At 39.3% G+C, this 25982-nt stretch overlaps 2 protein-coding genes across 12 annotated transcripts in view; one reads left to right on the top strand and one right to left on the bottom strand.

Annotated features, from left to right (window-relative positions):
* KIF20B (kinesin family member 20B) overlaps nt 1–10615 on the bottom strand; it is a 45287-nt gene extending 34672 nt beyond the window's left edge. Inside the window, exons 1-10 of the mRNA XM_026094109.2 lie at nt 10464–10615; nt 7938–8094; nt 7392–7478; nt 7178–7294; nt 6850–6988; nt 4050–4234; nt 2354–2402; nt 1500–1694; nt 971–1082; nt 408–479 (exon numbers count right to left, since the gene is read on the bottom strand). Of these exons, the coding sequence (XP_025949894.2) occupies nt 408–479; nt 971–1082; nt 1500–1694; nt 2354–2402; nt 4050–4234; nt 6850–6988; nt 7178–7294; nt 7392–7478; nt 7938–8093 (1112 nt within the window). The 5' untranslated portion in view covers nt 8094; nt 10464–10615. The remainder of the gene's footprint in view (nt 1–407; nt 480–970; nt 1083–1499; nt 1695–2353; nt 2403–4049; nt 4235–6849; nt 6989–7177; nt 7295–7391; nt 7479–7937; nt 8095–10463) is intronic.
* Nucleotides 10616–10756: 141 nt separating this feature from the next.
* The window catches only part of PANK1 (pantothenate kinase 1), a 50839-nt gene continuing 35613 nt past the window's right edge, over nt 10757–25982 (top strand). The window contains exons 1-7 of one of the 11 annotated variants that reach the window (XM_026094115.2): nt 10757–10938; nt 12874–13087; nt 15095–15272; nt 18104–18209; nt 19224–19325; nt 20862–20980; nt 21801–21869. In XM_026094115.2, coding sequence (XP_025949900.2) covers nt 21851–21869 — 19 coding nt within the window. In that variant the 5' untranslated portion in view covers nt 10757–10938; nt 12874–13087; nt 15095–15272; ... (2 more) ...; nt 20862–20980; nt 21801–21850. Of the gene's footprint in view, nt 10939–12873; nt 13088–15094; nt 15273–18103; nt 18210–19223; nt 21870–25982 lie in introns of all 11 variants that reach the window. The other 10 variants (XM_026094112.2, XM_064514026.1, XM_064514024.1 and 7 more) reach the window with 10 other exon arrangements.

The raw sequence follows: 25982 nt of genomic DNA, 5'->3' as shown, positions 1-25982 counted from the left end.
TCAAAACACCTACAAATTATTCACCATTTTCAACATAATTAGTTTTTGCAGAGAAAGAATTTCTTGGTCTTCAACCACACGAACCCTCCCATCCCTTTCAATACTGCTTTCCCATCCTCTTCCTTCTGAGGACTTGTACAGGATCAGAAGTTGAGTACTGTTGACTACAGGAATCTCGTGCTGAATAGAGGGGACAAGACGTAGAACAGCATTGCTATCTGGTGGCTTAAGGTAGAGGACCAAATACTGTATGAGTGCACAAAGTGGGGAAACCACCATTTGTGCATGAAGTGCTATGGGGGAAGTGCTTGGTACATAACGCAGTACTACTGCGCCACTATAGAGGATGGTAGTTAAGTTGGCAACATCACTACAGGAAAAAGAGGGAGACTCAGCTCTGAACTTACTCATTGACACGTGTCACTCGTGGTGCTTCTGAATCTTCAATTTTTAGCATCTTAACTGTGAATATGCTGTGACTAAAAGGAAAAATTTAAGACAGCTGAGAAGTGATGAAATGAGACCAACATCTTCAAAGTATTTTTAGTCCCTAGAACACCTGTTTAGAACTTCACAGAATCTGTCAGCATATCCAAGTATTTATTCATTCAGTTACAATACAACAAGCTTTCTAGAGAGACTTTTTTTTTTTTTTTTTTTAAACACACTCAGGGTGTACTACCAACCTTTCATATTATAATAGAAGCTAACATTTAGATAGAAGGAAGCTAAGTGCTTTTGCTTGAAGGAGAATATTTAAAAAAATGCTACTAGCTTTTATAAGTGTTCATCCTGTGGCAAGATTGAATCCCTATAGCTCAAAACATTGGGTCACATACTGTTACAGGCTATCGGAATTGAAACCAAGATATCTAGTATTTAGTAAAGCATCCTCCCCTCCTGAAAGCCACAAATTATATTTTAGTTTCTTCTACTCCTCAAATCACCCTATACTCAATGTTTTTCTCACCTTCTGCTGGAAGTAGTATTTAGTTTTGTGCTTGCAATACTCTGGTGTTTCAACCCCAGCTTTAGAAGTCTGAAAGCTTCTTTAGAATCGGAAATCTGAACCCACTGGAGATCTTTAGGAAGAAGAAACATGATCATCTTGTAAATATAATTAGCAAAGAAAAAGGGAGCAGGAGACAGTGTTTGCACATCAGGTACTACAGTGTTTATATGTCTTGAGTAGATGTAAGTCTGTTTCAGATAGAAACTATTGTATGATGATGAGGAGGATCAATATTCCCCTCTCATGGGAAAGGGAGGGCAAGTATATCATGTAATATAATGACATATGTACACACATTTTTATATATACACACACACACAGATTTATGTATAAGGAGTCTGTCACCTTTTCTACTCAAGGCAGAAGTTTACAGTGCTACAGTAAAGGCAGTTTAGAATTTCTGATCTAGAAAGAAACACACCTCTTATTACAGGAAAACTGAGGTTTCCACAGCCAAGTTTGGGTATTTGCAATGTATTCTAATCACCTTTTACATAAGAGCATCCCTTGACATCTTGCGCAAGACGTAGTGTTTTCCTCTTCTTGTCATTTGATATTGGAATCAGTAAGTCGTAAAAGCATTCATTGTAAATCTCAAAAAATGAAACCCAGACAGAAAATTTCATGTAATTCTCCACACTTGGACTAGATTGCTCCGATTCTTTTAAGAGTTCTTTCACATCTGCCAAAAAGTACAAAGTATTACAAGTCTACGTGGACCTAGTAGATTGAATTTCATTTCCAAAAAGTAAATATAAGTGAAATTTGATACTACAGCAACCTCTAAAAAAGAAATTCTCCAGACAAGAATCCATTGGAATTTTTCCTTCTTCCTCAAGTAGCTGGAAGTCATATGCTTACCCTACATTGGTACAAAAAACCTATTCTATCACTTATTTTTCAGTTGCAAATGCTATCAAACAGAGCTTGATTAAGAAAGTAAAGAAGAAAAACTAGTAAAACAAATATTTAATTCTGTTCTTTTAAGAAAAACTTAGTGTTTAAAGGTTTTATTTTATTAAGCTTCTATATTTATTTAAAGTGCTCAAAAAAACTGTCAGGATAGCATTAGGGCCCACAGGCCAAGCAGTACTACCTCTCTTTGCCAGAGTCTCACCTCATTTAGTATCACTTTGGGTTGGATGCGCAGGTAACCATCTACTGTTTTTATCCTTGGCTTTTCTACCCCGACATTCACTCACTACCCAAATCACAGGTATGTAAACAAGTACCAAATAGTTCTTTTGTTATTAACCTAGGCCAGAAATCAGTTGTTGACCTGAACAAAAGACAGCTTTGCCAGCCCTTGTTTAAATTGCAATTCTTTAATATAAAACATACCCTTAGAATCAACCGGTGCTTTGCTGTGAGTGCTATATTGATGGTCTACCTACAAAAGAGAACAAAGACTTTAAGATGTATTGTTGACAGTAAAAACAGTTACAATATGCCACTTTCGTAATAGCTTTATTGTCCTGCTACATATGGGGTCATGAGATCTGAGGCTTTACTAAAAGTAACTGAGAAACAGGCAAGGAAGAAAATACTAAGAAACCCAATATTCAATCTTGGTTGCTCCTGGAAGGGTACAGGACAGAGTTTGCCATCCCAAGTTCTACTGTACTTGTTCAAGATTTCTTAGCTGTCTAAATGGAACCATATGTTGGCTTCACAAGCTTGAATCACTGTTACAAGTGAACCAAAGCATCTTCTGACTAAACCAGACTTTTACTGGGGAAAGCGAGTTTATACATTCTGGAAGAAGCCAGAACATTTCATCCACACCAAGGTAAAGTCTGCATGGCAATCTGCTTTCACTGGTTTAGCAATGATTTTTTTTTTTTTAAATAGATCAAGGAAAGAGTGACAAATCCATGTGAATACTTGTGAAATACTGTAGTGAATGGGCTGCTATGCTAAATGGAATTTCATCACCATAAAAAAAGTGAAAAGTGCATCTAGAGAGATAAAACACAGCTTTATACTTATGGAATAAGGTAATCAAAAGCTTTTGTTGAGCAAGACTTCCTCAGAAATGTAATATCCCTACCTGCAATCAGTAAGTTGCAAATTAAAAAGTGGAGGGAGAATTCTGTCTGTTTTGTTTCTTCCACACAAATGTGCATATATTGTTTAAAGAATTTTACTGCCACCTGCCTTCCAACACAGGAGAAGTCCACATTCAAAGCATGGATAAAAATCAAGATAGCAGATATATTCCATCACACAACAGTGTAATACTTCAGTAAAACCTAGCAGACATTTGGGAGATGCTTCAGCCTTTCCATGGAGGGGAGGGAAAATAAAGGACAAGAATTCCTTTCTCACTTCAGTTTTTGACATCTGCTCAATTTTGTTTTTAGTGTTTCATTCACTTCTGAATTAGAACACCAAAAAAAGTATGCTCATACAAGATACAAGTCTCCCACAATTGTAATTAGACTAAACAGCTTGAGAATTCCAGACAACTCATAGAGCTGAACTATATTTTAAGACTGCTCAGCAATGAACAATAGAGTGATCAGTTTAAGAATAAAATCCATTAGAAACCCATTCTGATTCAACTCCTTAGAAATTCACTGGCTTATTTCTGTCTTTTCAAGAAGATTTCTATTTTTAGCTTCCTTTAATGATACTATACCAAACTGAAAGAGGGAACAGCCTCAAAAGCTTGAGCATCTTTTTAAAATCCTAGAAGGGAGTCAATTGTTTAAGAAGCAGACCTAATAGTGTCCCATGACTACTTGTATTCAGTCCTTCTTAAGCACCAGTGATCCAGAGGACAAGTTATAAAATGCCCAAACTACAGAGTTTACATCCTGTCAAGTGTTCAGCCACAGACTAGAAATCCACAGGAGATCAGGGTTCACCGGTTCCACTGCTCACTTAACTACTGTTAATGTGAGTAAGTGTCCAACAGCAAATGGAAGCATCCATGCTCAAATGCAGACAGCCTCTTCACGCTGCAGAAGAGGGTAACACTGAGCTATCTGCAGATGAGCATACTCATCGGAATAGAAGGAAGCACTCCTCTTACCTCTTTGGTTAGACGAAGTATTGAATTTTTAATAGCAGTTTCTTCTCTCACTTGGTCTTTAGTTAGCTTTATATAATCTCTACACCGATGGGGTTTGAGATCCATTGCTGTGTATAGTTTTCCTTGAATACTTTTAAATAACATATCCATAGTCCTTGGAAGGATGCCAACATCATCTTCTGTCCCTGTAAGCAACATACAAAGGACCCAATTCTTTCATGAACAAGGCGTGCAGAAAAAAAGAAGACAGAAAGATGAGATTCCAATCTTAAGGCACAGCTGAGGACTTGTAGGCCATTTACCACCTGAAACATACTTTTTGTATTCTCTAGATGTCAGAAATTTTAATAGGGCATTTTAGAAGGTATTTGGCTTTCAGCAACAGTTCATGCCCCACTCTCTTAAATAGGAAGGGGTGTAAAATAAAAAACAGTTAGGTATTCTGCACAAACCTCACTACAAGAAAAAACATTTTATACATATTTGGAGTTTTTCAGTTGTATTTCATAGGCTGCTTTCTCCTCTCTCAAGGAAATAATCTGGAAAGACAACCAGCAACATTATCTCGCAGCTGCAGCCCTGCACTAATCCCACAGAGCCTACAAAAACTGTAGAAGTCTGTGACCAATGGATGAAAGCAACTCCCTCCTTTCCTCATCTCAGCCCTTTTCTCAGAGCATATTGCTTATGTACCAGAAAGGCAAAAAGGAGTCAAACAATGAAAATCCATGTGTGTGCTTTATCTTTCTTAAACCGAATGCAAGTTTTAAAGGTTCACTTAATTCTGACTTCTAACCCAGAGAGAGTGGATGAGACTCTTCTCCTGCCAGCATCACCCTCCAGCAGATGACAGTTTTTCCTATTCCTGAGAAAGATGGGCTCTTATCAGTTACATCACTAGGTGTCTTGTCAAAAGTCAGAGCCTAAGCAGAATCTGGTTGGCACTCAAAAGAAAAAATCCAGTAACCAAGTATGTATTTTAAATTCAAATACCATTACGTTAATTTGTTTCTCCTAATCTCTTCTCTAACCATTCTTTGTTTATATTATTGCCCTTTGTAATTCAACTTAAACAGAACCATTGGCTAAACTATGGTATATGAATAATCCTGAAGACATTCTTCCTTCATGAAGCTCCCTTGCCACTGAATGAATATAGACTCCTGTGTAACGCCACAATGGAAAGCTATACTAACAATTCCAGAAAAAAAAAAAAAAAAAAACAGAAGGAAATCTTGACACCCAATAGGCAGTATTTTCTGTGTTTACTAGCAAAACCAGAAAGAATAGTCATCCGACAACAACTTTTACTTATCTACCCATTGCAAGACTAGGAGTATTTCAAGTTAGCAAAAGTGTTTACTTGAAAATATTTCCTCAATAGTAAGTACATTCTCCTACATTATGATTTCACAGTCTCCTTCTTATATGTGATGAAGATGTAATAAATTGATTAACAAGATGTGTCACTACTCAGACTTGAATCTGTCTCTTTAAAAGTACAGTTTTACAATTCTTACCATCTAGTCTTTTAGTTCGACTGTAACAGCCAGTGTAAAGAAGTGAGGACACAAAAAGACTGCCCTGGAGTTGCTGCTCAATAGTGCTTACCTAAAAAGCTACCACTACACCTCAACATCTTCAAGAGTTTCAGGTGTTACAGCTGCCTCCATTTTCTACTTATCCAAAACTTAGTTTTGGATTCTCTAAAAGAAGGACCTTCAGCAAGTGCTCAGCAAGTCCCTCAAGCAAAAGTGCCGATTTTCTACTGAAAAAAAAAAGTTAGAGTGATCTGTATTAAAGATTTGTTTGCCGTTCTACCCTGCCAATTCTTACTACTAGTGGGTAGTTACTTCCTAAAAAATGTAATACCACAACAAAGTCCGCAGAATCCAAAAAGCTGTGACTCAAAGTTCTAAAAATCAAACTAGTCAAGTATAGGGGACTGTGTATTTTAGAAGTTTCTTATATACTTAGATTACTTAGAAGACAATGGATCAGTCAGATAAAGATTAATTTCACATGGCACAACAAAAGTTTAGCATCTTTCTACAATTTCTACATAACAGATAACTAGCATAGCATCTGACACTGCTGTTTTGTTACAGAAGAATGTTACTGTCTGAATCAAATTCTCTCATTTGTTAAAAAGGTTTGAAATATAACTAGAGAAAGGATGACATCTTCTGCCCAGAGAGGATACTGAGCTTCAATAGTACAGAAATAGTGCCTCAGGAAAAAAGATCACTAATGGTATTGTTATTGCTAAGCTCAGCAATTAGAAACAACTGGAAGATAGACACATACTTGAAAGCAGTTAAACATGCTTCAAAATGTTTATTCTTTATGATAAATGTATTCCTTCTTTGAAGGCAGAACATCTGAGGGTTTTTTTTTTTTTTTTAAACAAGCTTTTCACATCCTGATACATAGAACATTCATTTCCATAATTGCCCCCACCCCTGCCACATTCAAAATACTTGGGGATGGGGGGTAGGACAAGGCATAGCAACTGTGTTATGGTCCTCCAAAGAATCACTATACAGATATGTAAACTCCAACTGTTGTCAGTTTAGTGATATTTGTTAGGGGAGGAGACTTTTGAAGATCATTTACTACTATTCAAAATAAGCCAATGAACACAGACTACAGTTTAACTAAAATAAAAAGTTAGAGTATCCCTGTCACTCCACACAGTGGAGCGATACCCACTATCGCTACCCCTCCCTTTAAACAAATACACACACGCACCATTTGAGGATGGTGGAGGGGAGGGAAGACACACCATTGCTACTCATACCTTGGAACGTGTAGGTTTTCCCAGCATTTGTAACACCATACGTGAAAACGAGCCGATTATATCCTTCTAAGAAATCTTGTACTGGTTGCTTCATAGTACCGTCAAAGAATTCTTCCTGAGTTGTTTCAGGTCCAAACACCTGCGCATCACCAAGAAATTGATTAACATCTTCATTTTGTTTAAGCAGTCATTAGAGGCTTTTAAGAAGTCAGAAATTATATGTTCACAGTCTTAAAGTGTATCAACAATTTATCTAGTTTGCTTGGTATTAACTAACCAAAATTCAACAACTTGTTTAGGAATTAAAAGCTTAAGACAACTCATTTACTTGTGAAAAAGTGAACTTCTGTATCAGCTGTCCAGCAGTTTTTTCACTCAGCCGACTCAAAGAGTTTTTGGGGGGTTTCAGTATGATGCTTGTTGAGTCTTCAAGTGAAATGCAATCCTATTAAATGATAGTGCAAACAATACATGCATGAAAAAACATGAAGAGCTTATAGAAAAAAACTTTAGAAATATTTTTTAGAATTAAAGTGTCACACCTGAAATTCATTTTCTTTTTCCAGTGAGGTGAATGGTCTAATACGAAGGCAAACTTGTATGTGTCCCTTAGACTCCAAACTGTTCCTCTAAAGAAAAGAAAAAAAGAAAAAAAGCAGGGGAGGGGGGAAGCAGTGTTATTTTCATCAGGTCTAAGTATTCTGGAGCAAGGGGAGGGTTTACAACTAACTTTTGCTTCCCACATCAAATAAATCTGAATTAATTCACTACATCAGTTGAAGTGGCTGGACTCCCGCAGAAATTCACTGTACATAATAACTTAGAGTTTCAAAACAATCTTGCAGCACACATATTACATTCAGGTCAGTTAGAAACTGAGAATGAAATCCATAACAACATTCTATGATTAAGCTGCTCTGAACTGGCATTAAGCACATGCACAAGAAATTGATGCACCTAACAAGGTATCAATGCAATTAGAACAACTTAGCCCATCTCATTTATTTCCTTCAGATAAAAAGCATGTTAAAGATAATTTAGTCTTTTCATTTGGGCACCAGACAATGCAAACACTAAAGCATTCTTACCTGGCTTGTGTCTGAGCTTGAAGAAACCAAAGAAAATTCATCAGAGAGATCTGCTTTAATATCTTCCACATTTACTGGTCCTGTTCTTTGAGGCAGCTCAACACTAGCAATATAGGATGGTCTGAAAAATTTCTCTTTATCCAAAGCTGGTTCCATCCTGCAAGATGATACAATAAAAAAATTTTCATCTCTGACCACAAAATGCATAGTTTTTAGAAGGCAAGTCAGTCTGAGACTAAGTGATAGTGCAATTTCTTTAAGGAGAGAGCTTTTTTAACCTGCTTATAATTTGTATAGAAAGTTTCTGATAGTGGGGGATTAGGAGCTGGCATCAGGATGAAATAGGAACAGAAATTGTTCTTTCAGTGAAAAGCAACAGTTTACTAGAGAAAAATCTTGGGCATATACTACCACCTTACTAAAGCCATGATGTCTGAGGCAGAAATGCTTGGAGATATCATTAGTGACAAAGCAGTCATATTGCCCCACAGCCTTATTATCTCACTGTGTTTATATTGTCTATTTAGAATGAGAGCTCATTGCAGGAGTAACCCAAGCTTCAAGACTTTCTATGCAGGACTCAATTTATGCTTGGTATTATAGGGATAACCCAACATATCTTAATGCAAGGCAGAATTCAGAGACATTCCAAAATCTAGCATATTTTGAGCTATTGAGGCGACATTAGAAAATTCCCTGTTAGAGTACAAGTTATTACTCTAATCATTTGATCAGTAATTCATCTTTTTTTTTTTTTTTTTTTTTTTTAACTCCATAAGCTATTGACTTTTATGCATCTCAAAATTTGGGCAACGAACATTTGCTATAGCAAGGGAAAGTTAAATTGATTCAGTGTTAATAGACAGTAAACAGGTTAAATTTTCATATAAAACCTTTAAAAAGTTAACTCTAGAAACAATTCTTTCCCCCTCCTTTTCTGAGACGGATTAACTGCAGCCATGGACATACTAGACACAGTGAACTGGGGCATCTAGCAGCATTAAAATCTTTCCAGAGTTGGTATGACCTCAGAGAGAAAACTAAGCCAATCACCAGATTTACCATCAGGAAGGCAGCTCCTCCCCTTTGGCAGATCTGGTTAGAACCATTGGAATTTTTCACCCTCTTGAAGCATGGTCATCCCCCTACAATCATTAGTGAATTTTATTCAAAAATATTAGTATATTATGTCTGCTCTTTGTACTTCTATTGCTTCTTCTGCAAAATACAGTTGTGACTTTGGGGCTTTTATTACAGATGAAGTTTAGGATAACTTACTAGAAACTGCTTATGGCCCATAGCAGCAAGTATTCTAGAGATTAGTTACCTACTGTTTGGCTTCCCACAGTTGTGGAGCCTGGCCATGACGAAGAGCTGTGGGTTGGAGGGAACAAAGTAAACATTGCTTTGTTTCTTCTGACTCACAGCTCTTCAACCAGTTGCAGGATAAAAAATAAAAACAGGGAGAAGCTTGGCCTGAAATATTACCACAGCCCAATTAAATATTGACCTGAGAATAAGCTATGACCAGAAAGAAACACATCTGTGCTGTCACAATCTAGAGGCCTTATTCATCAGCTACAAGAAAAATCACACTGCTAAACTTTTATCAGGCCTTGTCAGGAATCAGGTTTGTTAGATAACTGATATTTTATTTGCTTTAAACACAGGCTTCTTTTAAACTGGGATCTGTCAGGATTATGCTCTCTTTCCATGCCTTGTTGCTTAAGAAGCAAAAGGCAAACATAAGTTTCTATTCAAAGCTTGAATTGAAAGTCAACAGACAACTATAGCACTCAGACCATTAATGTCTGACCACTGATAGCATGCAAAATCTAAGATGCAGACTATCTCTCTCTACAGTTTCAAACAGCACTCTGGTTACTTTAGATATTTCACTTATTGTTTGACAAAGTACTATGAGTTTTGATTAAAACAGAATTAGCTAGAGGGAAAAAAAGCAGGCTAAAAAGCTCCAGCCTCTCAGTTAATCAGGGCTACCAACCTAACCACTGTAATTGTAGCCTAGTTGTAGCCATTGAAAGATTTTTGTACCTGGAGATACGTTATTTTACCTCTGCTCAGCCGCCTAACCCACTTTAGAGCTGCGGACACTTTAAGAGAAGGGGGTACTAAGCAGCACGGTCACCATAGCACGCAGCCTGCAACACTGCCAGGCCGCACAGGGGTGGGGAATAAAAGGCTCTAAAGCAGGCGAAAAGCCTGGCAGGTTATGAAGAATATAAAGAACACAGCCCCTGACGTTTAAACAAACAAGATTCCTTTACAAACATCAATCTTTATCCTCACGGCTTCGCTGGGTGCCGGGAGGAGAGGGGCAGCTGCTCCCGCTCCCGGCACCGCCGGACCCAGACCCGGCTGGGCGAGCGCCCACCCGCGGCCCCGACCAGCGCCACCCGGCGCGGAGGGGCGAGGCGAGAGGCCACGGCGGCTCCCAGCCCGCCCACCCCCTCCCTCGGGCGACCGCAACACCCCGCCACGACACCTGCTCCGCGCCCCCCTCACCTGCCGAACGGCCGCCGCACAACCGCCGCCGCCGCGGACTCTTTTCAAATCCGCCCAATAGCAGCGCGCTGCGCCGCGCGGCACCCTGGGAGAGGGGGAGGAGCCGGACGTCGGCACCGGCGCGGCGCAAGGCGCGATGGGAAATGTAGTCTGAAGGACGGAGGGGCCGAGCGGTGCGGCGGGTTCCCTCTCAGGCAGCGGCGGGGTTTTGCTGCGAGGGCGGGTTCAGAGCGGCCCTTTCGCCGTCACACGCAACGTCCTCCGTGCCGGCACCGCGCAGCACCTCCGCCACCGCGGCACCGCGCTCCCGGCCGCGCGGGGCCGCCCCCGCCTCGGGCGGTAGTCGGGCCGTTACCGGCGCCGCCCGGGCGGGGCGCAGCCTTGCGCACGGCGGTGCCCCGGGTGGCGGCAGTGCTCTCTCCACATGCGGCTGGAGGCCCCGAGGCAGGCGAAGGCTTCGCAGTGTGTCGGTAAGGTAAACAACCAGTGTAATTGCGCAGATAGCGAAAGGGGACGAGGCGAGGCGACCTGCCCGAAGCTGCAGGCGACGCCCTGTACCCGAGCGGGGATCAGCAGCGGTAGGAAACCCGTGTTTTGTGTCCAGGCTGTGCCGGTTCCTCACCTTGGGTTACAACATCGACCCAGTGGCAGCAGTGTAAATACTTCATAACACATCTTGGTTTAAAGCCTTCCCCAGATAGAAACTGTGGCTTGGTACGAGGTTGGTGTGGTAGGGAGTCAATTTCTTAAACAGCAAAGAGAGAAATCCTTTGGCTTTATTTCAGTCCACTGTCATAATCCCAGACAGATCCTTTCCTAGAGTGCTGGGGCATGGAAATGTACAGGTGTTGGTAACAAAGATCACCACAGTTTCTCCTTAGATACACACAGGAATTCTTTGAACTTTAATGAGGAACACATGCCTGTAAATAAAAGGTAACTTGGAAGTAGTCAGTAACTACGAAAAAGCAAAGGTTTCTTTTTCATTTGAAGAAAAGAACATCACCTAGTGCAAGCAATTCTGTAAAAACAGTAGTTCTACACAGATCCTGTATCACCTGCTTTGATGAGGTTATCTTTAAGATTAAATCCCTTCCTTCTAAATAGAGGCAGTGTCATATCAGTAAAAGATGCATATTTCAGTTTGGATGCAGGCCATATTGCAAAAGTTGGTCTGTTTTAACACCACAAAATGATGCAACTTTGAATTTGAAATTGTTTGTGAAACAAAACTGCAAAACCCTTGTAAACATTCTTTAAGATTTAAGATTTAGGCTAACTTTTAAAAACTATCTTAGTTTGTATCCTAAACAGAACAGCAAACTTCTGAACTCACCTTATTTCACCTCTTTTCATACCAGGAGAGGGTTAATAATATCTGTCACAGAAAAGGAAAAATTGGCTCTTGTGAACAAACTTGAAAGTTGTTCTTTTCCACTTGCTGGGAAGGAAAGCTGAAGATCTTCTCAGAATATTTTGCAAGTGATATTGCCAAAGAGGTTGGGAGTTATTTCATGGAGAAAATTAATCCTTGCTAAGCCCAGGCATAAAGCTTATGCCACAAGCCGCACTTTGGTTTTATTTGAATATTAAGTTTCTGAAACTGTTTTTATAATACTGCACACCCTGCATAACTTAATCTAATATTTCCAAGCACTATCATCAACATACAAAAGCAGCAAACTAAAATGCAGTACAACATATGCTTCTAGCCTCACACAAACCATGATAAAGAAAACATTAGATCAGCACAACGAACCCAGCCTGCTTTGGAGTGGGAGATTATGAAATTCCATCTATGCAAATAATCTTTATGGCTTTCCACCAATACACTCTCTTTAAGTGGTCTGCCTATGACAACCAGTTACAACAAAATTATCTGCTGCCAGAACTATTAAAGTACCTCCTTACTCCCTGAAATTTGATTATGTTTCTATTTCAAACTCTCTATAACTTGTAGAGCAAGGTTGCCATTCCCCAAGGGAAAAAGAAATCTTTTTTTAGAAATGACTTGTTAGAACTCTCCCCGTTATCCTCAGAAACATGTGTTTCTTTTATCTGGGACAAGATTCAAAAGTTACAGATATTCTACTCATCTGAGTTATGAGAAGTTGCCCTGTGAGACAGCCTGTCTCAGCTAGCTTTTACGCTGCTGTCAGAAGTAATTAGAGACACAGTCAACTCTGTTGGGACTTGGCCCACCATCCTTCAGCACATCTGAGCAGCATCCAAATCAGGACTGGCTTCAGCTTCTGTTTCTTTGTACTCAACTCACCTCCCTCAGAGAATTAGCAAACCACGTAAATTTGCCATCACCATTACTGGTTCTGTGGTGCTTGCCCCATGCTCCATCAGGCCCAGACAGAACTGCTTTCCTGTCCTCGTTGAAGCTGAAGTCTCTCTCCTGCAGGGTTACTCTGGAGCCGATCGGCACAGAGGCTCCAGTTCCTTGTCACAGAGGAGGCTTGGAGGAAGATTGTCGCGGAGGAGAACAGCTCTTTGTCCATGTGATCTTCTTGGAAAGCTTCATCATTAGCCCAGTTTGACCTGCAGCTGGAGCACCCCTTTTCACCCCTGTCTTTGAGGGCAATGCTTTTCATTTCTCCTGTCATTTCCACGGGGAGGTAGGTGCATTTCACACTTTCTTTAATAGGAGCCTATATAGTTGTACCCTCACTGCCCCTCTCCAATCAGCTGCCTTCAGAGGGCATCATTTCTAATGCATATATAGCTACTTTTAAGAACACATGACTTTGAAAATTGCTCATGTACTTCGTATTTTTCTTTAGTAGTATAGGTATGTTTTCCTTTATCAAATCTTTTAAGCCGTGAGGTATTTCTTCAGACCCACATTTTCCCAGTTTGTTTAATATAACTTTTCTATGATTAACTTTTGATTCTTTCCCTATTTTCTTATTTCCCCCTCTTCCTTCCTATCATATTTCATTTCAAGATTTTGTAAAAGTTGGTGTCATACTATCAGAAACCTCAAGACTAGGTTTAAAAGCACAAACTCAGCAAAACTGGCTTGGGTTCCTTGGACTAATTTTTGAGCTTTAGCATACACACTTTCGAGCTTTCCCTTGAACCGTGAAGCGCAGGGGCCCTCAGTTGAAAACAAACGAGTGTTGAAGTTCGCTGTCCTGTGCAAGTTACTGACACTACCTTTCTTTCTTCACGTGGACGGATGCGGCGGCTTGCAGCCCTTTCCTCGCTTCGCAGGAGGCCGCTCCGCTGACATGGTGGCGCCGCCGCGGGGGCCCTCAGGGAACGGAGCCTGGGCGGGCTGGGCGGTGCAGGCGTGGACTGGGCCGGGGCGGCGGGAGCTGCGGGAGCTGCAGGAGCTGCAGGAGCTGCAGGTGCTCCCAGCCGGGGCCACAGTTGGATTAGGAAGGCTTGTTTCGATACCACACAGTATGTGTGCTTCTGGTAGACGGAGTCTGGCCATCTGGACCCATGTCTGTGTTTCGCGTAATGAAAATGTGCTGCATGTGCTCAGCATAATTGTTTTTAGACGTTTATGGCTTTACTTCAAAACCTGTGTATGGTAAACGTGGTATTATTCCTTGAGCAGGAACTACATTTTATTATGTAAGAGAAGGTTTGAAGTATATTTAGGAAGGTGTGTTTTGCTCAGTTTGCGTAACTCAGAACTAAGTTAATCTTTGGAAAGGATGTAATTGAGATGAAAAAGCTATTGTTTTTTTCCTGCTCCTCCCTCCACCCTCTGGTTATTCATTTTGTCCCTTTTTGTTATTTCATGATTCTCTGATGACCTAAAGAGATGATTTGAGCTGTAATCAGTCTTTCAACCTTGTGATTAAAATGAAAAGTTTCAGAATTGTTTATTTTCTGTAGTATAATAATAGTCATTGTTCAGGTCAGATCTAGTATTTTGAAATCAGAACTCTCTACCTCTCCAAGTTATGAAAAGGCATAACACATACCTAAAGGAATAATTTTGTGCCTTATGCTTACAAGTGTACTTCGGTTCTTAGGTTATTTTAATTAGAATAGCTGCTTAATAAGCACACATAATGAAATGCCACATATCACTACTATTCTGTATTGGCTCTAGTGACTAAAGTAAATTAATAACTTAGGTATTCTGAGGAATTAGTAATGCAATTAATTTTTCTATATTAGTGTGCTGTATCTTCCTCTCTCTCCCCCCCCCCCCCCCCCCCCCCCCCGTTTTTAAATCTTTTGTCATTATAAATGGAGGGCTTTTTGAAGACAGGATCATTAGGGTTTTCCAATGCATTTGTACTCTAGTCTTCCTAAGATAATGAGAGCCTTAACCTCACAGGGGCTTTTTAACATCACCACAGCATTAATGATAATAAAGTGTTTTTCTTAAGTGTTTCTGCAGTCTACTTATTTGAACTGCCAGTCTGAGTAAAGTGTAATGAGCTAAGTCCAAGATGAATAATAATTGAGAAATATTTGAAAAAGATAATGATGATATCCCGATACATAAATATATACATGTATATGGTGATATCCCAGTACGTAAATATATTTTGTGTATGTGTGTGTATGCATACGTATATATAAAAATACCAAAAGGAACTGAAACTTTACTAACTGGAGGACAAAAAAGATCTATTTTTTTTTAATTCCTTTTCTAGGGCCTTTGCGTAACTCTGGCAACAAATACTATAGGACCACTACTGATAGCTAAGTATTTTGCTTCTTTATTGATGAAAGGAACTGAAGCATTTGAACATCAGTCTGCTGATCAGACCAAACAACACAAATCCAAATTAGTCAACATTACTGCAAAAGTGTGCTCCACTGGAGAAAATGGTAAGAACTATTTTCACATTAAGTGACCCAAGTATTGTCCTAGAAATCTATCAGCTGTTTCATCTGATCAATTCATTGTCATGTAGTGAATCGTGTAAGTAGTTATCAAGTATTTATGACAGTATGTGTGTTGTGAACAGTAAAACAATTATTTTAAAAAGTGTACAGTCCAAAGTATTTTGTAAAACTGTATTTATACAAGAAAAGGTGACTACTCTTATATTATGTGCTGTCTGACTGTTTTTAAGAACAAGTCTGCATAGGTGGCTCTTTCATACAAATTTGATAAATATAATTTCAGGGGGGTTTGTGATGTACCTGTCTCACTTTGGGTTATGATTGTGTTGAAACATGTAAGCTTTGCATTTTTGAAGGGTGGTAGTCACATCACTGGAGGCCTAGATACAGAATCCACAAGTAGCAAGTACTGATGGTTGGTATAAAATAAGGATGTTAAATTCTTGCCTCCTAATCAGCATTAAGCTGATGACCCAATACATACCATTAGAAACTGCTCTGCAGGCGGAATAATGGATGGAATCCTGTACTTAGAGATGTCAGTTTAAGCTTTGCTACTGATTTCATATAGTCAGGATCTTGCATCTTAGTCTTAGAAGGACTTCAAGTCCTCATATCCTTTGGTCATAAAAAGTGGAGTAGGTATAACAGTACATTATTTTTGGTGTTTTAGAAAATCCCATATAGGTAGTCACACTGATGTTTTACAGTTAATCCTTTAACTGTCAGTGGACAATGTTATTGCCTCCTTTCCCGTTCAAAAATTGTTGGGTAGATGATTGTTGATGAGGAAGAACAGTAGTAGTCCAGGAACATTGGATACTTCAGAATATCAAGTGTTTTTTTATACACACTGTTTATATTTCATGAAGGATATTTGACTAGTGTATCCAACTTGCTCCTTGTGGCTTACACAGAACTAAACAAGAACTAAAGTATTCTTTAGTGTATCCAACTTTTGTTTGGTTCCCTGAAATGCCTCCTCTTTTTTTATCACATCGAAATCTGGGCCTAAGTTCTGCTAATATTTGCATATCATTTTAACTCAGAATGTGGGAGTAGGCCGGTTGCCATTTTTTGCCATACAGAGTGTTCATTATTTTCTGTACAGACTGTGTCTTAGCTTGTAATCTCCAGGTTAAGGCCTGGGGGTGAATTCCAAATCCTGTTAGTAAAACTTTGTTTCTCTCCACGTGTTACTGATTCTTTGTAAATCATCCATAGAGCTGTATAAAGACCAACAAGAGTAACCATGATGAGTAAAGTCTCAGGACTGACTTTTCTAAAATGAAACATGTATTTATCTCAATTTCAGAAGTTTTATTTCAGTTCCAGGATTCTTATGGAAATTTTTCTTTGTCTTAGAAATTCAGGCTTTAATCTTTGGGATTACTTTTTTTGAGAATACTTTTTTTTTCTTTTGTAGTGTTACATAAAATACCAGCTATAAATAACTGTCTAATGGTCTCAATTGCCCTATGTTGGATCCCTCAGAGCAGCCCCAGAAAATTATTTTACCAAAGGAAGACATGCTGTTAATGATTATGTTGTCAACTGTTACACTGTCATGTAACTAGAAACGTAAGATAAACTGGAACACAAAATCAATATATATGTAGGATACTGCAATTCTGAAACAGTGGAACTGCTAAAGCTAAAGCTTCTCCTTTTTTTTAGTTCTGTGTAGAAGCCACAAGACTGGACACTTCTGTATCTCAAAAATACAAAGTTCAGGAGCAGAAGCTTATTGCTTATGTAATGTGGGTGAAAAGAGGGCTAAATTCAAGCAGCAGGATATGTTACACAGGTTACAAGCCAGTTCACTTCACTGTAGTGTGGTTACTAGTGAATTATGAATGGATCCAATTGCATTGGTCCCACCTGCTTTCAAGCTAAATGGGGAGAAGGGGAGCTGAGTAGTATTTCAGTGTAGTCTAATTCATCTTTCTGGCTCTGAGAGCCAAGACATAACTTCTTTTATTCTTGGCAGTGTCATCTGTCTGTCTTGGCCTCAGAAACTATTGCTGTTCTCTGACATTACGTAGTGTTCCTCAGAACATCGTTATGGCTTTGGGCATGCTGGGCTTTTCCTTGAACTCATGTGAAGATGCAGGTGGAGTGGCGCATTTGCACCACTGACCTTCAGTGTTTAATTTAGGCTTGCTGTAGAGTCTGTGGAGAGAAGTGCTCAGAATTGTTTCAGGCCTAAGTTAAATTCTTGTTGTGGAAGTGCAGTTACACAACATGGTACAGCTGAACAATATAACCACAAGTTGAGTTGCTCTCTGGAGGAACCTTGCTTTCTTCACTAGTCTCTTAGTTTAAGTATGAAGTTTGATGTCCAGTATTGGGTGACATGATTATCCTGCAGCATGATGAAAGAGCAAGGAATGCATATTTAGAAGACAAATTTCTTAACCAGTGACTTACCTTTAAAGTACTGGAAAACAATGGCTCTTTAAGTATAGCAAATTGCCGAGGCCATTTCCTGTTTTGGTTTGAGTTCATCCTTTTTTTAAGCTTATATTTTATTAGTATTTCAGACTGAACAGTGCCCATCCTCTAGGAGAAACAGAAGGTGGGGTTTCTTAATATGTAGCAAATATCTGCCCTACAAAGAACAAGGTCATATTCTTGAAAGAGCCTGTATCTTCGTGTCATGTAATCAGGCTACATTGCTCTTTGCAGGCACTGAAGAGAAACACAGTCTTCTTTCCTGAAAGTGGACAAGCAGGTCTAAGATATGATGAAAACTGATGATAGTCTCAGTTGTTTCTCAGTGTTTAAACACATTTTAATACAATTATTTTCAGCCAGATCAGCAAGTAGATCTACATGGCTGAACAGGTGCTAAGGTCAGCAGAACAGCAGGTGGAAATGCTCAGGCAGTGGCGGAAGGGCAGGGCTGCTTCTCTTCTGGTAAGTGCTCTTAGATTGGTTAAATTGCTTGTGAAGTTGCATCTTTGGTAATTCTTCAGCAAGGAGTCAAATACACAAATAGCTGGCTGGAATGCAGCCTAACAGATTTGCCCTTGGGCCTATCCAGACTTGCGCAGTTAAAGAGGTAATATTTCTAAATGTGGTTCAACATACAATTCTTACTGTGATACTCTCCTACCCTGTGTTGTCACAACATGCTCCAGCCAAAGATAACCAGAGTTTTGAAACAGGCCAGGCTTCCTTGCTGAGAGTTTGCTCACAACTGATATCTGAAGAAGTTGAAAGGTTTCCCCTGCAAATGATGAGTATTACCAAGCACATCCTCTGTAGTCAGAATGTAAACCCCATTTTGTGAAAACAGAGGTATAAATGACTAAATTGCGTTATCAGTAATTCCTTTTTGTGCATCTAACTTCCATTTGCTATTTCAGCTGGTTATAGGATGCTGCAGTTTCAGTGAGATGCTCTTGTAGAGTGTTGGCATGTACTCTAATGCTATCATCTTTCATATGGGTGCAGTGAAGAATAGACTCTCATTCCTGTATATACACTTGATGTATGCAGATTTATCACCATAAGATCCTTCTGGGTGCATGCCATTGTGTAAAATGAATTATTCTAACAATAAACCTAAATGTTCTATATAAAGCAACATTTTTGGCATTGTGAAGAGAACCAAAAACATGCAAAAATTAATGGGTAAAGGAGGAAGCCTATTATTTTAAGGATAATATTAGTATAAAGTTAGAGAATGACTCACTTCTGACTAGGTGACTCATAGTTTCAGAGAATTAATTATCCAAGACAAGTGAGTCAGAAATAAATGCTATGATATTATTATTGTTTTAGTCAGATGGCTATTGCTGATACAAATAAACATGAGGCTTGATTTCAGGTCTAACAAATATAGCTATACCCTGCAAATTATGCCATAGTGCTGTTTGAGGGTGTACTGCACATGCCAAATTTGTTTATCTGATGTTTTGTTTTCAGTTTTAGGTGGATGGTATAGCTAGCTACAAGGAATCTAAAGCAGCCTGGAACACGGCCACGAGGAATCTCAGCAGTGAACTTGGGAAAAGGAAGTCTAGTGTGGTGTGTATTTCTTTGCTTCCAGGAACTGTAAGCACTGATTTATCAAAACCTTATCACAAGAACTTTCTTACTCATAAACTTTTCATCCCAGAATTCTCAATAAATCATCTGTTGGATATTATTGAGAACATAGACATGGGGAAGACTGGAAGATCCATCCCATCTTTACTTGGGATGGATCTGTACTAAGTAAAATTTCGTTTATGGAGGCAGCCAGTGTTGTATCGATAAGAATATAAATGCCTTGAGAGATTTGTGCTTTATAGAGTTATTTTTGGTGTAGCTTATTTTGGAGGATCCGAGAGATAATGGAATTGAGTCCTACCTTTACTAATGGTAAGCTGTATGTCTGAGCAAATAACTTCAAATTTTTCTTTCCTCGGACCACTATTTGGTAATTTGCAGTAACAATACTTTCTTCACTGTGGACTTCTGTGAAACTAAATATATTGGATATTACTGGCTGCACACATTCCTGGTAGGCTGTAATCATTTGGAACATTAGCTAGGTTCTGCTCATAGAGCTTTCAAATCATTTCTCAATTTCGACGAGCTTGCTTATTATCAGTTAACTTTAAAAAAAAAAGAAAGACGCCCCTGTTTCTTTTAATTTAGCCTCTAAATAGTGGTGGAATTTAAAGTGGTATTCTAGTAATATCATGACTCTGAACTGCCCAGTAATACCAAAATGGTGGGGTCACTACTAGCCTTGTGCTCTGTCTGCCATGGCGTGCACGAGCATGACAGCACAGCTCAGCACTGCTATGCACTGTTATCTTTTATACCCCCTGAAAAGTATGTCCAGTTATTAAGCTCAGATCCCCTTTGCTCCCTCCTCTCTCCTGTAGCTACTTTTCAGAACATTTCCAGAGAGTGCTATTTACATAGCTTCTCCACTTCGTTGGAGCAGAGGGAGGGGTGTGGAGGAGGAATTGGCTTTATTCTTCCCCCCTAGCAAAATACTGGACCAGAGCTGCCACAGGTGTGGAAACAGTTGGAGGGATGTGGCTGCACAGAATGGACTGTGTTGGGTCAAGGCATCCTGTGTTCTGGGAAGAATGGAGGAGTATGAGGAGGACCAAGTGCTATCTTGCACCGCAATCTTCATTTCAGATCACAGTCTTCTAGGGAGACATCCCACCTCCTAGGAGCATGCAGGCAGGGGTAGGGCACAGAGATTCCTGTCCCCAACAATAATTCTCCAGAACTCCACTGACTCCTTGTCTGGTAACACTGCAGTATATGTAGGTAAGGTGATATTTTTTGCTATTGTGAAAGATTCAAATGCTATTATTGCCCCACTACGTCCAAGTGCTTTGCAAATAGGAGGGCTTGTAAGAGCCTGTACGTTATAATCTGGCCTCATCCCATCATGATCTGGGATATAAGTGGGAGGTGACATAAAAGAAATTACCAAAGCACGAACAAAAGACAAGGAGTACACAGCTTTGCTGAAGTTCCCCATAAAATATTTTTTAAAAACAATTAATTTCAAAAGGCTCTGGCAACTTATTATTATTATTTTAAATACTGCAGTTTGCAAGGTGAAATCACAGTGCGGGTCTGATCTGATGAAACCAAAGCTAATGCTGGTGCCTGCATATGATGGAAACAGAACTCAGATGACGAACTTGGGAACATTGGCCTCATATTAGGCAAGTCTGTTGCTCACCCTCCCCTTTTCCCCTGACTCCCTTTGTCCCCTTTCTTCCTCTGTATGATTAACTCATATCAGAGTTCAGTGTCACCGGTTGCAGGGAACTCAGTCTCACTTGGCTATACATGCACCCTTGCCTAAAGAAGTCAGATGTAACCTGCATGCTAGACATTCATCACGCAATGAAATCATGGAACAGTTTTATCATAGTGTTATTATTTTCAGTTGAGGCAATGAAGAGGAAGGTTTGGCAAGTTTTAGAGAAGTGTTCATGTTTCTCTAATATAATTCTTAAACTGGTAGGGGAAAATAACATTAGAAGTTATTCAAATTCATTGCTTGTAGCCATACGTCGTTATTCTAAAAAGTCGGCTGTTTGCTGGTTTAGCTGAAAGTATTCCTGTACTGACACAAGAGAATGTCTAAGAAAACTGCACTGAGTTTCTGTTCTCCTGATTTTATTCAGCTCTAAATGTACTAGAGAACAGATCAAACAACTATTGACGTAGAGAATAACAGAAATTATGTCAAACAAGGACTTCAAACGGTGTGTTTTGAGGTCAGTAACCTAAGCACCTAGAACTTTGATCACGCTGGTAGCAACCAAATGACATAACCTTTGTGGATGTACATGTAAAGATAAATAGGTACCTCTTCACTGAATTTTACAAACAGCAAAACATTGGTGAAGTGAAAATGTATGTTTCCAATAGGCTCAGGGAGCTTCAACAAAAGAAACTAATACTGATGAATTAGCTTGCTGAAATTGCAAGCAAGATTTTTTTAAAACATAAATGGGTCCTGTTTTCAATATGCAGCATGAAGGAGGAGTCTTTCCAGGGCCCTGCCATATCAAGTGGAAGACAGCATGTTCTGTCTGATGAAATGTAAGTTTGACTGCTAATCAGACAATCCAAAGCATTTCTAGATTAATAGCCAGTTTGCTGAGAATACAATTCTAGGAGAACTGAAGCTGTTGTTTGATTCTGTGATTGGCTGAGAAAAAATGGGAATTTATTTTAAGAGAATTAATGTACTTTAATGATGTCGTCAAACAGAAGTCTTTCAGATGATCATTTCAGTACTGATCCTGCCAAGGTAAACGGCTTAAAAATCCTAGTGGTTCTGGAATAAGATAACTACATTTTCCTGTTTGGAGTGGGGGTTTCGTTTCCTTTTTGAGTCAAACTGATCTAATATTGGTTTTAGTTTGAAGGCGAGGGCTGTCTGCAGATCCATTCTCAGCTCTCGTATTATTCGGTTTTGTTTATGTCATTGTTGCTTCTGTTTCTTTAAATGTGAGGTGAGAAGAGCAATTATTCACAGTTTGTGAAGTTTCTGAAGATCTGTGGGTACAGAGCACTATATATGTCTTCTTCCTTTTTCCTTATGCCAGCCTGTGCTGTGACTGGAATCAATCTGCTTATAATCAAATGTATACTCCATTAGTAAATATGTGGGGTTTCTTTTGTTTGTTTATTTTTTTACTACAGACTTTCTAATTGACTGAAACTAGGATTCCAGCCTGATTTCTCTCTGCAGGGAAGAGATCTCACAGAAGTTTTATTAAGTACTTTCATTGATTAAGTAGTCCTTACTGATCCTATAAAAGCAGTTATGATGCTTCAATCAAATGCTGATTGCATTTGCCTGAAAGTGTGGGAATTAATCTCCTCTAAAAATGTATTGGATTGTGTGTACTTTGTTAGTTTACATGTGCTGAGAGGATTTAAAAACTCAAAAGTGGCAAAATAAGGAGGTCATAAAACAATTTTTCTTGGTTTAGGATTTTAGGTCAGCTTATTAGACTTATCTTGTGCCTGTGAATGTAGACTAGATCATATAAGTAGGGTGGTTTTATGTTTAAGGAGGTGAGAAAGAAAGATTTTTGTCAGCCTCAGGCATTGTTCAGATTGTGAACATATCTCACTCCTGACTCCCTCAGGGAAGAGGCTATCCACAAAGAATTATAGACCCAATCCTTGGAGTTCTCTAAAGAATAACTTGGGAAGTGTTGCACTTGCGGTGTTTGTTGGGATCTTAGCGTTTGCAGTCCTTGACCTCTGATGCCTCATAACAATTGCAGCAGTATTTCCTCATACCTTCACCTGCACTTCCCTTTTGGCTTGTATACATTGCTCTTTTTTCTTTTCTTCTGAGAGGAAGTGGAGTAGAGATAATGGATGTTTGTGTCCTTTGAGTCTTTGGTATTTAAAAATATTTCTAAATGAAGGAAAAACAAATCAATCAGTGCTTGCTACTCTTAGAGCAGTTAGACAAAAAGTATCTGAGACAGATGTGTTAGCCCCATCAGTTTTGTTTTCAATAGCTATACAGAGGTTTCTAAACAAAAAAGTGTCCTTTTTTCCTGTTGTACAGGATATACATAATGATTTTGTTTTATTTTCCCTTCTGCAAAATGGTTGACACTAAAACTAATTCTGCAATTTCTTTATGTGACGCCCATGTCAAAATTGAGGATAAATAAAACAATTTTGGTTGGCCATGCTCAATGAAGGAGTCCAATTTACCATTCTTCAGTTAAAAAGAATTAATGTGTATAATTAGGACCTTATGGGGGGAATATCAAAAGAAAGCTTTGGCCCAAAGATGCTCAGTCACATGTTACAGGATGTTTGAAAATCTTTTGTGGCCCATTGTACTTGGAGTAGATGTTCCTTAGACCTTTTCAAATTGGATATTGATTGCAAAGAACTTGTTCTGATGACCCAGATGGTTGCTTTGAGTCTTAAATATGTATTAGACCAAGAGTTTGTGTGTGTGTGTGGGGGGGAGACAAGTTATATTTTATTACAGGAAAATAAACACTTTGGTGCTGTAAGGTTCCTGCAATGAAATGCAAGCTGTTTCCTATGCAAGAGAGGCCCTGGAAGTTTATTTTTAGTGTTTTTTTCAGTGTGTCCAATGAGGAGACACAAGTCTATGGTTATAATTCTATTTTTAATTTTTCCTGTATATGTAGTTCATATTGACCTTGTGAAAACCTGAAATCTCTAAATTAGCCTCTTGAACAAAACAAAATTCATTGCACAGAACAGACTATTCACTGCAATATTTTCTCTGAAAGGTCACCAATCCCAGAAATAGCAGAGAATGTAACTATATCAAACCAACCTGACATTACCATAATGTTTGTTTTTTTCCCTTCTTTGGTTACTAGGTAGCTGGAGCCTTCAGGAACAAACTTGTCGTTTACAGCACAGCCCCTTCCTACACAGGACTCTCTAGTTCTTTGCAAACATGGACTTTAAAATGATGTTTTTAAAAGACTAGCATTTATTGAGTTTTATTGTCTGTGGTTTTAACTTAATCTCACAAGGACAGATTAAATGTTTTTTCCAGCATCAAAAACCTAAACAAACCTTTGGTTTATTTATCTGAAAGCAAACTCATATGGTTCAAGTATTAAAGTTTTACCTCCAGACTCAGCTGTGCTGTTTGGACTGTGCTGAAATGCTGATTCAGAGGTACACCTCCCTGCTAATACTGAAGGTGTTTGAGAAGTGCCGAAGGTGTGGTTTGTTTCTCTGTTGCACTGATCCCCATCTGTGGACTAGTTTGGAAGAGGGAAAATAAGGCTCTGCATCCTTTCTGCTCTCTGATGGGTATCGTATGTTCCCTGCTGGGTTAGGGGAGTAATCCAATGTTGTCCAAACTGGAAATGTGTCAGATTCCTAGGCAGACTACAAAACTTGTGGGAGATGCCTTTTATTCCTCTTCGACCTATAGGCATAGCAACGTCTGGTCCTCTATTTTTACTAAATCCTGAATCATTAATATCCATGGGAATTTCATGCCTGTATTTAAGCTCTGGGAATACAGAACAATGCAAGTGAAAATCTCAGTGCAGCTGAATGTTGATAGGACAACCAGTTTCTCCTCCTCTTCCACCGGTCTGGCAGTGCTGAATGAGGATGAGAGTGTTGTTTGTAACTGTCAATACCACTCTGTTGTTGTCTTTCAAACTGCTTGTTTTGAAACTGTCACTTCCCTACTGATGGATTTTTGAAGGACCATATAAAAATGCTGAGTTGAAAAAGAGGTAAAGATATTCAGCCAAGCAAAACTAGTGTGGCCGTACATAGATCAGTATAATTGTCTATGAGGGAACAGTCATAGAGCAAAGGCCATTGTTTTCTCTACCAAATGCTCTGCCACTTGTTGCAATCACTTTTTATGATGATGGACAGTGTTTCTCAATCAGTGGGTTGTGAGCTCGCATGTTTGCCAATTACTTTTATGTATTTAAGTTTGGTAATTAAAGATAAGCAGCAGTGCATTGAGCCAAGAACTTAAATACTGGAGGTGTAGTGGATTAGCTGATGGGGGCAAAGGAGAGTATGTGTGTAACAAGATTTTTACCTTTTGCACACTTTAGAGTTTAGATCCCTTACCTGGATTTTGCTTGTTACAGACTCTCTGCAGAATAGGAACTATGGCATGGAAAAAGGTAACTCATCTCCAACACCTACCTTATCTTCACTGGCTTGTACTCCTCGGCAGTAATCAAGGACTAGCTTTTTTAAAATGTTCACTAATTTGGGGAGTTATATTAGAAATGTCTGAACTAAGGCACTGAGGGTTTGTTTTCCATAAGAGAGAAGCACCAACAACTCTGGGATCAGTTAAAGTTGGGGAGAATCAACATGCCCTCGAACTATGTTGTGATTGTCTAGTTGGGCACACACAGACTGTTGTACTGGAAGAGAAGGCTTTAGAAGACAAAGGTTCTTGCTGCTTTGTGACTGCTACATGCCTTTTTTTCAGTTGGGAAGAAAGAGGGCAACCACGAACACTAGCCTTATCTCATATCTTCCTGAGAATAACTTTGGAAACCACTTGGGCCAGTGCAAAGTCTGGCTGCAGGGATGGACAGACTGGTAAGGCCAGGCTGCACCTATGTACTCTCCTGACTGTTACTCCCTACTCTTGGCTGGTATTATTCGATATACATGTTATACCCTGGTCCAGGTAGCTTT

Source organism: Dromaius novaehollandiae, chromosome 6, assembly GCF_036370855.1.
Source record: "Dromaius novaehollandiae isolate bDroNov1 chromosome 6, bDroNov1.hap1, whole genome shotgun sequence".
In the NCBI taxonomy this organism is placed as follows: Eukaryota; Metazoa; Chordata; class Aves; order Casuariiformes; family Dromaiidae; genus Dromaius; species Dromaius novaehollandiae.
The sequence above is the reverse complement of the archived record's forward strand: the minus strand, read 5'-3'. Positions and strand labels throughout refer to the sequence as shown.